The sequence below is a fragment of the Falco rusticolus genome, chromosome 18, assembly GCF_015220075.1.
Source record: "Falco rusticolus isolate bFalRus1 chromosome 18, bFalRus1.pri, whole genome shotgun sequence".
Taxonomy (NCBI): domain Eukaryota; kingdom Metazoa; phylum Chordata; class Aves; order Falconiformes; family Falconidae; genus Falco; species Falco rusticolus.
In genome coordinates this window covers 6,330,883-6,345,999 of record NC_051204.1, presented here as the reverse complement: position 1 = coordinate 6,345,999, position 15,117 = coordinate 6,330,883, and the positions used below count along the sequence as shown (strand labels likewise).

Here is a 15,117-nt window from a genome sequence, read left to right as displayed (position 1 = left end):
CTTGAATTAAAAAAAAAATAAAAAAAAATGTTACCCAGGGACCTAATGTAACCTAAAACTCACTATCATTGTCCTGCCGCTTGTAGCTCTGTATGAAAATTTACCTGTAAAGACTCCTCTTTATCGGTCATAAATGGAGCATAATATTGTGAATGGCAAAAGCCAACACTGCATGTGATGCTGATCAACATCAGTCCTCAAGAGGATCTGTTCTGGAGGAGCAAGGGAACAACTCCGGACACCTGTTCACTCCACACACCATTTCTTTATAGAGTTACTTTTACGTGACTGCCTGCAACACAGCCACTGCTGTGACGCTTGTCTGGACAGCCCTGAACTTGCTCATCAGTGTAAAGGTGATTACTGCTAGTTCAGCTGTAGCTCCAAGCAGCTCAGTGCAGGATAACCACTTAAGTGTTCAGTCCACCAATAAAACAGCTTTTGCACATTGATTTATGAGACAATTTTCAAGAAACAGAGATGACATTTTGCTGCTCAAGCAATAATTCATCTCTACTGATACTGGGGCTAGGAAGAGCAGTTTGAGAAATGAAGAGCTGTATCTTAATCATATGTGTGAAGAGTTTGACTGTAAGAAGCATCCAGGAGACATTGTGATACACTCAAAATGCATCTTAAGTGATACTTACCCCAAACACCCAAGCTCTAACATACACATACAGGGAAGGCAGAAGGGGAAGCAAAGTGTTGTGATTAAAAAGCATGTCCCAAAAATGCAAGGAAAAAAACATTGCTCTGGTATCCTAGTAATACAGTGAAGTAACGTAGATAAAGCTCAACACTGACGTGAGAACGACATCAGGAGAAGTTTCTGATCTGGCATGCTAAACTGAGTTTTCAGCAAAACCCAACCCCAACACTGACCTCTTGAAGTGACTTGCCAGGACTCCCACCAGCTCCCCAATCCTGCTGTCGTTAGAGGGCTCTTTACTGAAGAGACAGACAATGAGATCCTTGCTGTCTTTTGTGTGGAAGACCACGAGCTGGTCCTTTCCATTGGAGACACTCAATCCTATCAACTGTGAAGAGAAAGCAGGAACATTGTTAGACACGTCGACAAATCTGCTACTCACCAGGCTAGTTCTTTCCAGGACGCCATGCTCGCTCACAACTTCTCCCTCTACCACAGAGCTCAGGGGACAGCAGCGTGCAGGTCCTCCATACTCCTCCTGAAATGACAGGGTGTTGTTTTTAAGTCAACAGTCTCAAAGGGGCAAGGAAATTTTCCTGTCTAGATGGGGTTCACGCTGAGCAACTCCTGACAGAAGCAGCACTGCCCCATGTTGCTGTAGTGCCCTTCTGCATATCCAGTGCCACGAGCCAAAGAGTGCACCAGGTAGATTTCTAACAGCCAACGCTTGCTTTCCCAAAAATCTTGCACTGGATGACACCACACTGCTCAGTTGAAGAGCCACCTGCTTTTTTTTTTTTTTTTTTTCTTTCCTTTCAAAGGAAACTAACAATAATCATGCGACTGCCCAACAGCCATCTTCAAATTCACACATGCAGCACTGGGAACGCAATGAGGCACAGATAATGTAAGAATGAATTTTACTGAAAGCCTAAACATCTTGATGAAGAATACAAGTTGCAAACCCCACAAAGCCGTGATGATTCCAGTATTTTAGCACAGATTAAGATCTTGCTGTTCCAACCAAATAAAAAGGTGGGGGATTCTGGTTTGGGTTGGTTGGGGTGGTTTTTTGGCTGTTAAGTAACTGTGAATTGGCACATTAAAAGCTTTGTCCTCATCATCTCACAAAGCAAAAAGTAGGAAAATTTTAGGAGTGGCAATCTGGGTACACAGGCTGTTCAGATGAGTATTAGAAAAAAGCATAAAGTGAATCTATGCTGTCGAAAGGAAATATAAGGATAGCAAAAGAGTCATCGAGAGGCAACTACATTTAACAAACCAGTGAAAATAAATGAAAAAAAAAAAAAGAGAAAGGCAAAAGAATGATGAGAACAAGGAGAGAATACAGCAGACCTTCTCTGTCCACTAAAGGACTACATGACTCCTTTGAGTCATTCAGAGATTTGCAGAGAGAAGCCACATTCTCCTAAAAGAGGCACCGCTATACCATTTTGTGGAAATGAAAATCTCATTATTCTCTTCTTAAAGAAAAAATGCCTTCTAAGTAACGCCACTGCCTGTGTTGGAAAGGATATTAGCACAAATCGAGTTGGAGACTACTCACTCCTTTCAGAAGCATGAATCATATTCGGAAACAGTCTGGATCCGCGTGTTTGTTTCAGCAGTCACAACGTATTGTTTCCAAGAAACCTGTTCCAGCTCTGGATGTCTAACACATACCAGACAGCAGCACTGTCCCAGAAAAGCACACCACAACCAACATGAAGCAGCGCAGTGTGTGCCCTGTTTTCTGGATGAAACACTACACAAGTTTAGAATCACTCGTATTTTGTTGGCTTATTATCACAGTACAACAGTCTGTCTGAACTACAGCAACTGCTGGTATTTTAAACACTGAGCAGAGACCTCCTGCTACCAGTTGCGTAGTACAGCCAACACAGGTGGAGTTTACTCTCTACCATTCACATTATCTTGAGGTTGTGAAACACTTCAAAAACAAGCTACACTTCACGGACAGCCATTAACAGCTGCCTGGGTTTACAGTGTCCCTTAAAGTTAATTTGCATGCTTAAATAACATCTTGTGAGCACAATAGCACCACAGGGACTACTGCCATCAAGGTTTTAAACGCGCACGGAGTGTGAAAGATGAACAAGTTGCAATGTCTGGATTTGAAAAGCCTATTTAAACATTAATTATTCAACAGAACCGTGTTGGAAGTCCAAGAGCCCTTAAAATTTTTCCTATTTCACCCCTAGCCATTAGACTATCCAAACAAATAAATACAACACAAAAGAAATAATTTCAGAGAAGGTGCTTATCTCAGTATTTACAAGCACTAACTATTGGCTCTGCTTGAAGATCAGGAGAAAATTCTCAGCATCCACATAACATCCTTTATTGTATTCACCACTGTACTGGGAAAGGTAGTTGCAAGATCCTTTCAGCCGCCTTTTAATTCCTTTCTGCCATTATCTGTTTATTTTCTCTCCAGGTAAGAACAAAAAGACAATCATATATTGGTACTTCTGAGGCAACTGACAGAATGCTTGCACACAGAAAATCCCCCAAAGCAGCATCTCAATACACCAAAACAGTCAGGGTTGAAAGGAAAGTTATTGCTTTGTCATCATTTGCACAAAATTACAGCTTCCTCACACAAGCCACAGTAACAGAACGCAGAGCCTGGGACTGAGCAGGCATGCGTTATGGGCTCCACTTAAACCATTTACATGTAAACATAGCTAAAGGAGACAGGGGAACTGTTGTGCGATTTCTTCAGCCAAAAACAAGTTTATGGTCGTAACAGATATCAGCTGACTGTCTTCAATGAGATTTCCATGGAAACACCATCCCTAAGGATGCTGCTGTGTTGATAGGGTGCTTCGAGATGCTGATAGCGAGCAGCACAGCTAACAGGCAGATAAATTTCAGCTGGGTTCACCTTTACATATCAGAAGGGCAATCCATCTTCCCCAGCAAACATGCATCTTTCTAGCAGGACACATTTGATACACCGATACACATCACAACTGGTGTAATTACTATCCCTTTGCTTCTCAAAAATCTTCAAATCAGTTCAAACTGTTCTTTCTCCAAAATTGAAGGAATGTCTGGATCACTAACCGGCTACTTATACCACCTCCCTGTACACTGTAAAAGGGTTTCCACACAAGAAGGGATCAGGCATGCAGAAGAACAAGAGACAGTGTGCAAGGCAGCCCAAGAGGTGAAAGACAATGCATATTCAAATCATTAAGCAATAAAATACAAAACATAACTACAAAAAGGAAAAAGCAACTGCATTATAGCATTAAGCATTTGCCAGAGTTCAATTTAAGAAATCCTGGCAACATAAATATAAATATTTCAGGTACTGTGTATGGACCAAATATATCTCCAAACTCTCTCCTCCTCTCCCTCCTTCTTGCCGTGCACAGAAAATCAGCAGTTAATCAAGAGGATCAATGAGCACACCCTAGCACCACACGATGCAATCCCGGTGTGTATGTGCAGATTTGCTGCTATTCCCCAGGACCACAGCGCAGGAGAAGCAGGTTAAAGGAGAGGCTGCTGCCAACAGAGCAGCAATTTATCACTACAGCATTTACCAAGGATTGCTTTCATCACATTCCCACTCTGGAAAATTATTCTGACACCTGTATGAGTCAGTGAAAGGCCTTTAGGACCCATCCTCCTCTGCAAAGTACTCCAGAAGCCCTTAGCTGTTGCTCAGGCCACGGAAACTGTTTGGTCAGGAAGCCTTGTGGTAGGTTGCTGAAGGACATAATTGCAGATCTACAAATAAAGCTGATTTAGAATACTTAAATTGCCGTAGATATAAAAGCAAGAGATGTGTTATGTACAGAGCATTAACTGCTTTGGGGCTAGAGGAAATGCAAAGCAGACAGCCAGCGCAGGCTATGCTACAGCACTCTGTACGAATGGACATCCTATCTTAGACACAGGGCTTTTGTGAAAAAACAATAATTACTAACATTTCTAAGTAACAGATATTCTATAGGCAACCTAAAATTCTATCTGACTTCCTCACCCCCTTTAATTTTGAAGGCTTTTAATTTTTAAGGATTTTCAGAGGAAAATGTTAAGGTTACCACCACTGTGATTGGTCTTGTGCTGTTATGTAAATGCACGAGCTCCACCTTTAAACCCATCAGACACACAGGTAAAGCAGACACTCTTATAAAGCTGTGATAAATACAGATTTAACTATAATTACCAATACAGTAAGTGAATTGCAGCGGCCTAGCCCTTTTGTATAGGATAAGAGTGCAGAAAACTAATAGTGAGAAATTGTGATGGACAGAATTCCATCTTGTCTGCCTTGACACTTCCCCAAAAATGCACCCATCTAGGGAAAACACTCTCTATGTATCTGCACAAGTTGGTTTGCACAAGCAAAAGTCAGCCATTAAGCAGCGTAACCTGCTGACAATTTCATTTTACACAATTAAGAGAGAATATCAGCAGAACACAACATCAACTGAAGAAAATTACCTGGAGCTGCTAACTCCCTGGCAGTGATGTCTTTTCAAAACAAGAGGCACTGCCACGGAGACGTCACTTTGCTACAGCAAATACTCTCACCAGGGTATGAGCACATTACTCACACACACTGTGGTGGGTGCACAGCCTAGGTGGATGACCAGCGAGGAGGTTAGAAGAGGATCTACAGAACCAACATTATGGATGCAGTCTGTGCTAATCATTCACTCCACATGCACAGATTAGATTTTACCATTACTCTAATCTCACCTCTGCTCTTCCAGCAATACAAGGATGCCAGATTTATTATTTCTCCAATGCAAACATCCCAACAAATTTGTGTACATTTCCAAGCAACCCAGGCAGGTTCTGTAGGTTTAAGATAACTGTAGTAGTGTTACCTCAGGCTGAGGAAAACAAATAAGCAGTTGAATCCACACTCCAGGATGCTGAATTGTTAAGACGAGGTTTTTCACCCAGCCCCCTTCCTACCAGGGATCATTGGCAGCTAAACTCTGCTACCCCAAAGGCCAGATACCTCACTATAATTCCAAATCTAGCTTTGGTAAGATTTACATTAAACATGAACAAATACTAAAAAAAAAAATAAAAATTCAAACACGACATGAAGCATCAAACAAACCCCCAGAGACACAGAAATTGTGTCATAAGCTGCTGTGAAATGCTAACCCCCTTATGGGGCCAGGATCTTGCAGCACACAGCAAATAAAAACCCACATAGAAGAACGAGCAGAAGAGAGCGTGATAAGCAGTTTGGGTTTTAGCTTTTATTTTATGCAGTGAAATTAAAAGCTAACATGATGCATCAGTGTTGTAGATAATTGCACTATAACTGTTTTAAAGACATTAAATATATTAAAAATTGTAAACCAAGATCTTTTTCCATTTTATTGATACGGAAATGGAGCTAAACAGTTGATGAACTGCCTGTGACTAAGAGCCTGAGACAAGATTCCACAGTCCTTGTACTTACATTATAGAGGGGGATGGTCTTCATCACTTTGTACTGCTTCATAGGGTCCATCTTATAAAGGTGCCGATCAGTAATGAAGATTGCTCTGTCCTCCACCTTATTAAAGCGATTGACCTGTAAAGAAGCAAATTTTCAGTTTCACCGAGCACCACAAGACCATGCAGAATAAAACTCAGCAGCAACAAATATGCAAAACTCACAATGTAAATACGCAAAACTCGCATAGCTCTTAAACAGTTTTTCTCCACAGATCTTCAAACACTGAAAAGGGAGGGTGGACCTCGTAATCCCATTTTACAAATAGAGAAACACAAAGTCTCGGAGAAGTAACATTCCCAGAGTTACTCAGCAGGGCTGTGGCAACCTGGGAGAGTCCACAGCTTTAATCCAATAAAGGACAGATGCTTTCCCCTAGCAACACTCAACCTGTGTCCCCATCCACTGGCAGACACCAAGCCCAGGCAGACGGCCATTGTTCCTACATTATCCATGTCACCCCAAAAGCACAATGCAGAATACCTGCCCCACAGAGCTAAACAGGCTGCCACCAGGGCCTGCAACAGTCCAGACCTGAGGCATTTGCAAGCAGATGCTTTGGCCCATCCTAAATTTGAGGCGGTCCCATTTCCCTCTTCAAAACCATCTGCACCTTGGACATAGGTAAGCAACTTGCCCCAGAAGCTGAAAGCTGGACAAGCACCCTTCCCCTGCCCGTCAGGGGATGTGTTAGCTGGGCACAGGCATGTTCCACTGGCTTGCCAAAGTTCTCCTATTCTGCAAGAAGGAAGAAGAGACTGGATGGGGCAGAAGAAGCCTGGGAGAGCCAAGGCAACCAGCTGTCAGGAGGAAGGCAAGGTTATTTCTTCGCAAGCAGAAGCCCCAAGCTGGAGTGCCCTCAGGCTGCAGGGGAATTGAACACAACCCTCTCCCTTCCTAAGCAAGAGATGCAGAGGGAGAGCGCAACCATTCTCGTCCAAAGGCTCACTGCCATCGAGAACGACGTCCTGTCACCCCTTCCAGGAGGTCCTAACGCAACACCCTGAGCTGGCTCCAGTGCTCCTCAGCCCTATCGACTCACTAACCAGACAGAAATCTGCCCTGTTTGTGAGCTTGGCAAGGGAAGGGCACAATGAGCATCAGAGCCACTGCAAGGGAAAGAGGGTGAGGCTCTGGGTAGTAGTAAACAGAGGAAGAAGGCAGGACGGCTCTGTCCAGCAGCAGCGAGCTGCGAGATCAGTTCAGCTGTCCCAGACCCGCACTACGAGGACAGCAGATTCTTCTGCAGAGGTAGGCATTGCCCAACCCGTATTTGAACTTGACTTAGTGTTCTGTTAAGAACATGGCATTCAAGGCAAGGATGTCTAAGGATCACCAGTGGGCTCAAGCTCCTCAAAAGAAATTGTTTAAACAGGAGGTCACTGCCCAGCTCTGCTGCCCAGGGCTCTTCTGGGAACATGGAAAGCAAAGCTACAGTACCTGGCAAACTCCTAGACCAAACAAGAAAGTGCTCAGAAGCATCTGCTGCCCCTAAGGTTAACCGATCACTGAGTGAGGCTTTTAGTTGACTTGGGTTTTGTTAAATGCTTGTACCATTCTCAGGTTATTTTGAACCTGGACTCCGGTCTCCTGACTCCCAACTCCATTCCTATAAGTTACTGAGTAGTAAGAAAATCATAGTGCACTTAAAACAATTTTAAAACTGGTTTCCAAAAAGAGGCAAATGTGTTTTAATCTTCAAATGACTGTACCCTCTGACAAAGGTAGGGTACAGAGGAGATGGAGCTAGACTTCTTGGAGAAGTACAGCAAAAGGCAATGGGTAGAAGATGCAGCAGCAGAAAGTCCAACTGGACACAAGTGGGAAAAAATCCCCCCAGGAGGGTAGCAGCCCTGGGACAGGGCTCAGCGAGACTCTGTAACCTTCATCCTCAGGGATTTTCCAAACTCAAGCTGACTGAGAGCCTGAGCAGCCTCATCTACCTCTGAAGTTGGCCCTGCTCAGAGCAGGGGGTTGGCCCTCAGATCTCCAGAGCTCCCTTCCCACCTTAAACATTCTGTGATCTCAGCAGCCCCTATGCTGCCAGGAAAACAGACTTTACAGTACTCAAAATATTCTGACAGTTTCTAGTAGTTCAGCAAACACAGCTTAGCATCGCCATTGGGAAAAATTAATATCTTAATATCTTAATTTTGTCTGCCACTGGGCTCTACAGCTGTAAATCTAAGACCAGTTATAGATACACACTATAATTCAGTGAAGAACCATTAGTTGCCTGCTGAGGCAAACCACCATGTCATCACCTGTAATCTCACTGGCACTCAACACCAGCAGAGATTATCTGTGTATAGATATCTATACATCTGTCTTCTCCCACCCACACGGAATAATCTCAGGCATACTCAGGAAGGTCATTCACTTGTTATTTGAACTTCAAATACTACCCACCTGGGACACTCCTTGCATAACCAGGCACTCAGTGTATGGGGAAAATAAGCTCCATCTTGTATTGTAGTTATGATTTTTGTGTGTATCAACCCTAAAACAACTTTTTTTTTTTAAAAAAAACACCAACCCAATTATATATAACAGTTCTAATAAAAATCAGAATTTTTTACAAGGTAAAAATTAACTGCTGGAAGACAGCAATATGTGAAACCCCCCAGTAAGTACTGCTGAAAACAGCCAAGTGCACAGCCCCACAGCCCAGTATTTTGTTGCAATTCATACATCCAGTCTCTATGTAGTAAGAGCAATGGAAGAACAGATAGTTAAGCACCAGCTGATGATTCAAAGTAATGACGTGACCCAGCAGCAAGCCATGTATAGTGGTCATATATAATTTCTCTCAGTTCTAGGTATTCTGATGTTCTGAATTCATGGGTTTTTTTGGCCACCAATCCTGTCTCCAGCAACAGCATCCCCCCAGTACCTGACAAATTAAATCACCAAACCTGCTGTCAAATGTCACATAAGAACCTCTGGAAAGCTACTGTAAAAATATGCAACTGTTTAATAAATGTACTCATTCAGAGGATACAATATACTAAATGTTGTACCTTCACAATGGCATCTGGTCCAGGGAAGATCCAAGAAGACTGAAGCTAAAAAACCACTATTCCACACCTTATGGAATTCTTATGATTGTTTACCAAAACAGAAGTGGGAGGATGATGTTACAGCAGGAAACAAAACTATAATCTCTCCAGAGAAGTGTTTTGTACCCTCGGATCATGCTTTTGTTCATATCTCCTTCCTAAACACAGACCATTTCAATTCCCTCCATCCCACCAGCAACTCATCACAAATATTCATTCTTCCAGGCTGCTGGTAACATTAGGCTCCAGCACATGGGGTTTTCGCAGAGGAACACGCATCTCGCCAACATTACAATTAATTTGTCCAGGAAATACTACACCAAGGAGAACGTTTGATGCCATCTATCCAGACTTTCAGACGCCCCAAGAGAGCAGGTACTAAATAGCCAGTCACAAGGCAAGATGCAGACTTTTGTCAAAAGCAAGTGAGAAAGTAGAAATCATTTTTCACTAAGGCAAAACTGGAGTCATCGGTGTATCACAGTCACAGATATGTATTAATCAACTGAGAAGGGCAGACAAGGGTGAGACGTGATGAGGCAGATGAATATAAAGAGAATTTTCCTAGGTGAAAAGAGAAAAGAGAAAGAGACAACTGAAGAACTTAAATATTCCATCAATAGGCAGCAGAGTGACAAAGTTCAGAGCAGATAAAGGCAAAACATGCAACTGGAGAGCTATATGACAGCTTTAAATTAACAGCACCAGCTCGGAAAAGTAACTGAAGATGATTTTAGACAGCTCTGGATAGATCTTGGCACAAACATGTGAGGCAGCTGAAAACAAGCAAGGCGTTAGCATGTGGTGAAGACTAGCACAGAGAATAATGTCCTTCATGCATTGGTCTCACCTGGAGTGGTGTGGGTGAAGCACTGGCATGGTGAAAGTGAAGGAGAGTAATTGTTCAGAGAAACTAAAGAACAAGACCGAGGGCCTGGCAAATCTCACATAAAAAGATGCTGAATAATTAGGATTATTTTAGGAAGCAGATGAATGGGAGAAAAAAAAAAATAAAGGCTAAGAAACACTGAATGGCCCAGAGAAAGTAGGTTAGGAGTGTCTGGTGCTACAAGTTGAGCTGTTTGAGCAGAGTAGCACAGGCTCCTCAGATGATAATCCGGCTGTGCAGCTTGCAGTGCACCATGCTCCATGTCTTGGGAGTTTAAGCAAATGATTCTCCAGTCTCTTAGGCTGTGATCCACCCCGCACAGACCTCAGATCTGAAAATGTGGGGCCATGGTCACCAAATGTGTCTTTTTTTATTTATTTGAAACTTTTTTTAAGGAGTCTGACAACACCACCTGTTCACTTCCACAACTCCACTTGTTGCTCCCACCTCAATGCCCTGCCTGTTGCCCATGCCCACCTCCAGCACGGAGCCCACGGTGACAAACGGAGCAGACCTCACTGGGCTGTGCAGCCAGAGGCACCCCACCGAGAAGGTCCTGCAGCTGCCACCCAGAAAGCAGAGACAAGACGCATGCCCAGCTTTCACAAGGCAATATAATATTGTAGTAGTTCTACAAGCATGTTTTAAATTCCACTTCTTTCCTGTGGTCACCCACTGTTTTTGGTGTTCACAGTGAACAATAAATTCAGCCAAAGAGCTAAAGAGATGTACCAAAGGGGAAGTCCAGCAGCTCTTCTCAGCCGAGAAACAAATTCTCACTGCTCTATGATTCATGTCCTTTTTGGCTCTTTCCAAGCAACCGGTTTGCTTCAGGTGCCTAATGCACCTATGGCATATTTATGTAAATAATACATGCTGTGTTTTTAGAAGTAAACTGTCACATTGAGAAGCATGCACAGAAGAGATTCAGACAAATGCCAGCACCATTGCAAATGCCACTATTATTTTGATTTTGTAGGAGTGGAGACAGGCCTTATGTTCTCAGATACATTATACCCTCCCGGAGAACAGCCCTTCCTAGCATTGTGTTCTCTGCACCTTCTGGATATTTTTTATTTATATCTTTGTTGATCCAAATGTGAATCAGTCTTAATTTAGCTTCTTGACTAGCTTATGGGGAAAAATGAAGGTCTAGCCTGCAGCAGAAAAAGCTCCAAATGAGCTTTTCAAGTCTCTGCCAGGGGCCTCTAGACACCGCAGGGCACTGGGTTTTGGAAGAGATGGTCCTCTCAAGGCAGCTTGGTGCCTCAAGTGACCAGGGAGAAAGTGAGAAGAAAAGACTTTTTTTTAAAAAAAAAAAAGAAGAAGAAGAAGAAACTGTTGTTTCCTAGGTGATACAACAAATCTGGTGGTATGCATGAAATATGCATTTGGTTTCCCAAGGCAAAAAACTTGAAAATTTCCTTTGAAAAAATGAAGAGCACCACGATGCTCAGAAAAGATATATTTTTCCATAGGCAGAAATGACCTGCTTCTACCTATACCTACTGCAAGAAAGCAAACGTATGTACTTCCCATCAGCGAGACTTCAAAGTCTCTTCACAGACCTTCTATAAAACCAGCTATATAAGCTTCAGTCCAAACAGATTCATCTGTTATTATTCATCTCAAGCTGTTGAAATGAAGAACCGTACACTCAAGCTAAAGAAAACTTTACCAGCAGTTATCAATACTTGAAGAGCAGTTCTCTGGCTGGTGAGAGTTGGTATTACTTCCTTGACTTCACTAGAACAATGCCAATCATCAACTTAAAAAAAAAACAAAACTGCCTCAAAGAATTTAATGGTAAACAAATATCTTACAGGTCATATATTCTATACATGAAAGTGTTTAAATATATGAATTCCAGGCTTAACATGTGTCTATTCAAATTGCCCGGTACTTATCCTTTTAGTGTCTTTTCAAAGAGGTGTATTAGACTGCAATTACCAGAAAATTTTGAAGAGCAGACGACTAACATTACTGTTGACAGTAAAGAACTACTTCACATGCAGTGTGATGATTCAGTACCTCACTTAAAGCTGCAGTCTGACACTGCTCCAGAAATAAAACATTCACCTGAACTCTCATTACCAGTAACACCTGCCTGCCTGCCTAAGGGACCAACAGTAACAGCGCATTTTTTGCTCAAGAATCCTCAAATAAGCTGAATCATGAAAATATACCCTGAATGAACTTGAGGAACCTTACTCTGTGCACTGATGCTTTGTTAAAGAGTATTACTTAATGGAAGCAATGAACTCATCTGATAACTAATTACATTTTCCTTTCTATAGCTCGCTCTTCAGTCCCCTGCTAAAGCTTCATGTGAACGAAATTTCAGCTGAGAAACAAACAGCCGATTTGCAAATCCACAACAAACCAGGTTTAGCATAAGAAATCTGACAAAACTCCCTGCAGTGAAAGTCGCTCCCTTTCAAAAGCTCTGACCACCAAGACAGTCTGCACATGCCAAGACCAAGCGCCACACGTGCAGATAACATTTGGTATGACATGGGGAAGTTAAAGAAGGTTAAGGCTAAAAGGAAGAAATTTTATGATTTCATTTATTTATTTACTTTAAGAAAGTAAAGGGAAGAAAGTAGCAATCAGAAGAAATTCTCCCTACCCCACAGCACTGAAGGCTGACCCTCAGACTGCTGTTACTTTTAGGGCAAGAAGCAGGAACGCTGCAGCTTTTATTTTTGACAAGAGAAACACCTTTGTTTTAAAAAGACAGCTTAGGATATAAATTGTTTCATGTGAAGAGTAAAAGGCTGGTGCTGTTTTCAGGGTAGAGACTGTACTCTTGCAGTCAAAGCACAGCGTCGCTTACAGGTTCTACAACAATTTTCACCATTGCTTAGTCTGCAAATCCGACGCTCAAATTTAAGGCATAACAGATTACCTGAAGAAGTGCATTGGCTGGAAAGCAAAATGCTAAGCCTTGAAATATGAAATCTTGGTCTTGTTAGCTTTCAAAGTTCAGGACTGTTTGTCTTCTCTCCTTTGTTCACTTCAGGCTTGCCTGGGCATTTCTTGTCCATACAAGAAGGAAGACAAATGGTTCACTCAAAAAGATAGTACATCCAAGCATGGATTTGAAAGGGGTCATTTGCTTTTGAGTTTAAACACGGAGATGCACTGAAATCACCAGGCTTACACACATCATTAAAGATCCTACAAAGTTGCAGCCTTGTCCTCAACAGCAATGCTGAAATTATTTTATCCATTTGTTGGAGGAGAGGTGCTTCTGTTTGCTTTTTTAAGGCCACCATTTTTCTAAGGGGGATGCTTTTTCACTGTGTTTAGTTATATTCTGTCCAGAAAACACAGATCCTTAAGAACAAAGACCAGAAAAAGTATTAATGACTTCAAAAACTCAGGCACAGTCAGGCTGTGCCAGAGCAGCAGCTCCCCTGTGCCAGCTGACCCCTCACCACAGCTTGGTGCACATGTGGCAGCTGCAGGTCTGCCCATCTCACCTTAGCTCCGCTGTCGCTGTGCCCACAGATTGCACTGCTGTGCTCACACCTGTGCTTCCTTTATTGAGGATTTCAAAAGCCATACAAAGGTAACCCTAACCAGGCAGGCAAGTGGAGGATTAAGCCTGACCTCTCTGATACAAGAAAGCAAACAATAATTTAACTTCCAGAAATATTTTTAAAAAGTTACAAGATAATTTAAAAACCCACAAGACTGCAAGACTATAACCTCGCAGTCTCCGCAGTATTTCCCAATTCCAGCTGAGCTACTTTTTTTAAGCAGCTATGGTAAGCTAAAGGTTTCTTCACCTCTGAAGACACTGCAAGTAACCTTTCAGGCTCAGGAAGAAATCTGCTTTATGATAGGTAACACCTATTCCATCTCCAGACTGCTTTTATTATTATAGTGCTGGGACACCAATGCAACAAACCCCAGAAGAAAATGGATTTTTCCAGCAAGTAAACACAGTAACAGGATGTAGAGAAACAAGGCCTGTTTGTACGCTCAAGGGTTTCTTCGTACACCATAAACAAAAAAGAACTGTGCAGACACTTGCCTAAAGGCAGGAGCTCTGTGCTTGCAATTACTGAACAGGATAAGGTATGGAGCTGTGCTTCAAAATCTGCTTTCCCCTATGCTTGCATGGGAGATCGTCCTTCAGAGCTGAATCGGGAGCAAGCAAGAGAAACGTAAGGACTTAAAAGCTTAAAAGTTGCGTAACAGCAAGCAAAATTAAACTCCCACACCAGGTATGCATATATTTTACACACACACACACAGAGTAACTCCCCTCTGTCATTCCATTCCCATTCAAAACAACAGTTCCTATAATCACACCGTAAAGAACTGAATATTGTATTTTTACAGTTATTCCAGTTTAGCTAGAAATGGCAGCAATTTGGAACTAGTTCATTAAATGAATTAGAAGAGGAATTATTTTGTTTTCAGCCTAAAGTGAAAAAAGCCAGGTGGAAATGCTGCTGCATCTGCCTTTTCCCTAACAGAGGTTCCAGCCAAACTACTGCAAGAGTGTAAAGAGGAGGTTTGGATTTGGACTCAGCCTATTCTCCTTTAATCCCAACAATATAAACCAGTATTCACTCAAACTGCTCATTTAACTAGCGAACCACACTCTAAAAGAGAACACATTAAAAGCAACAGAATACTCCACTGAAATATTTTTGTTTGGAAAGCAACAAGAGTTTTCAATTTTTATATACACAAATCATTGTTGAAAAAATAAACCTCACTACCACTAGCAAATAAGTTGTTGTAAAGGGAGATTTTATGCTGCAAAATTAATTCTGTTGCTACTGTTAAATGCAACAATTGCAGAATCATAAACAATAATCATGCACGTTGCTCCACTTCTGGCAAGTGGGGACCGCCTGAACATTTTTAGAAATAAAAAGAATATACTGCTTCTTAAAAACACTTGAACGTCAGCAGCCCTGGCCTGCCACTGAAATTGGTTTTGTAAAATTCAAAGTATACTTTCCTGAGACATTTAAATCCAGCATTATTTACATCA

At 42.1% G+C, this 15,117-nt stretch overlaps 1 protein-coding gene across 2 annotated transcripts in view; it reads right to left on the bottom strand.

Annotated features, from left to right (window-relative positions):
- Positions 1-15,117, bottom strand: part of MYO1D (myosin ID) — a 162,220-nt gene that overhangs the window by 58,814 nt on the left and 88,289 nt on the right. Inside the window, exons 20-21 of one of the 2 annotated variants that reach the window (XM_037411226.1) lie at positions 6,117-6,230; positions 886-1,040 (exon numbers count right to left, since the gene is read on the bottom strand). In XM_037411226.1, the coding sequence (XP_037267123.1) occupies positions 886-1,040; positions 6,117-6,230 (269 nt within the window). Of the gene's footprint in view, positions 1-885; positions 1,041-6,116; positions 6,231-14,075; positions 14,250-15,117 lie in introns of those variants that run through there. The other variant, XM_037411227.1, reaches the window with a different exon arrangement.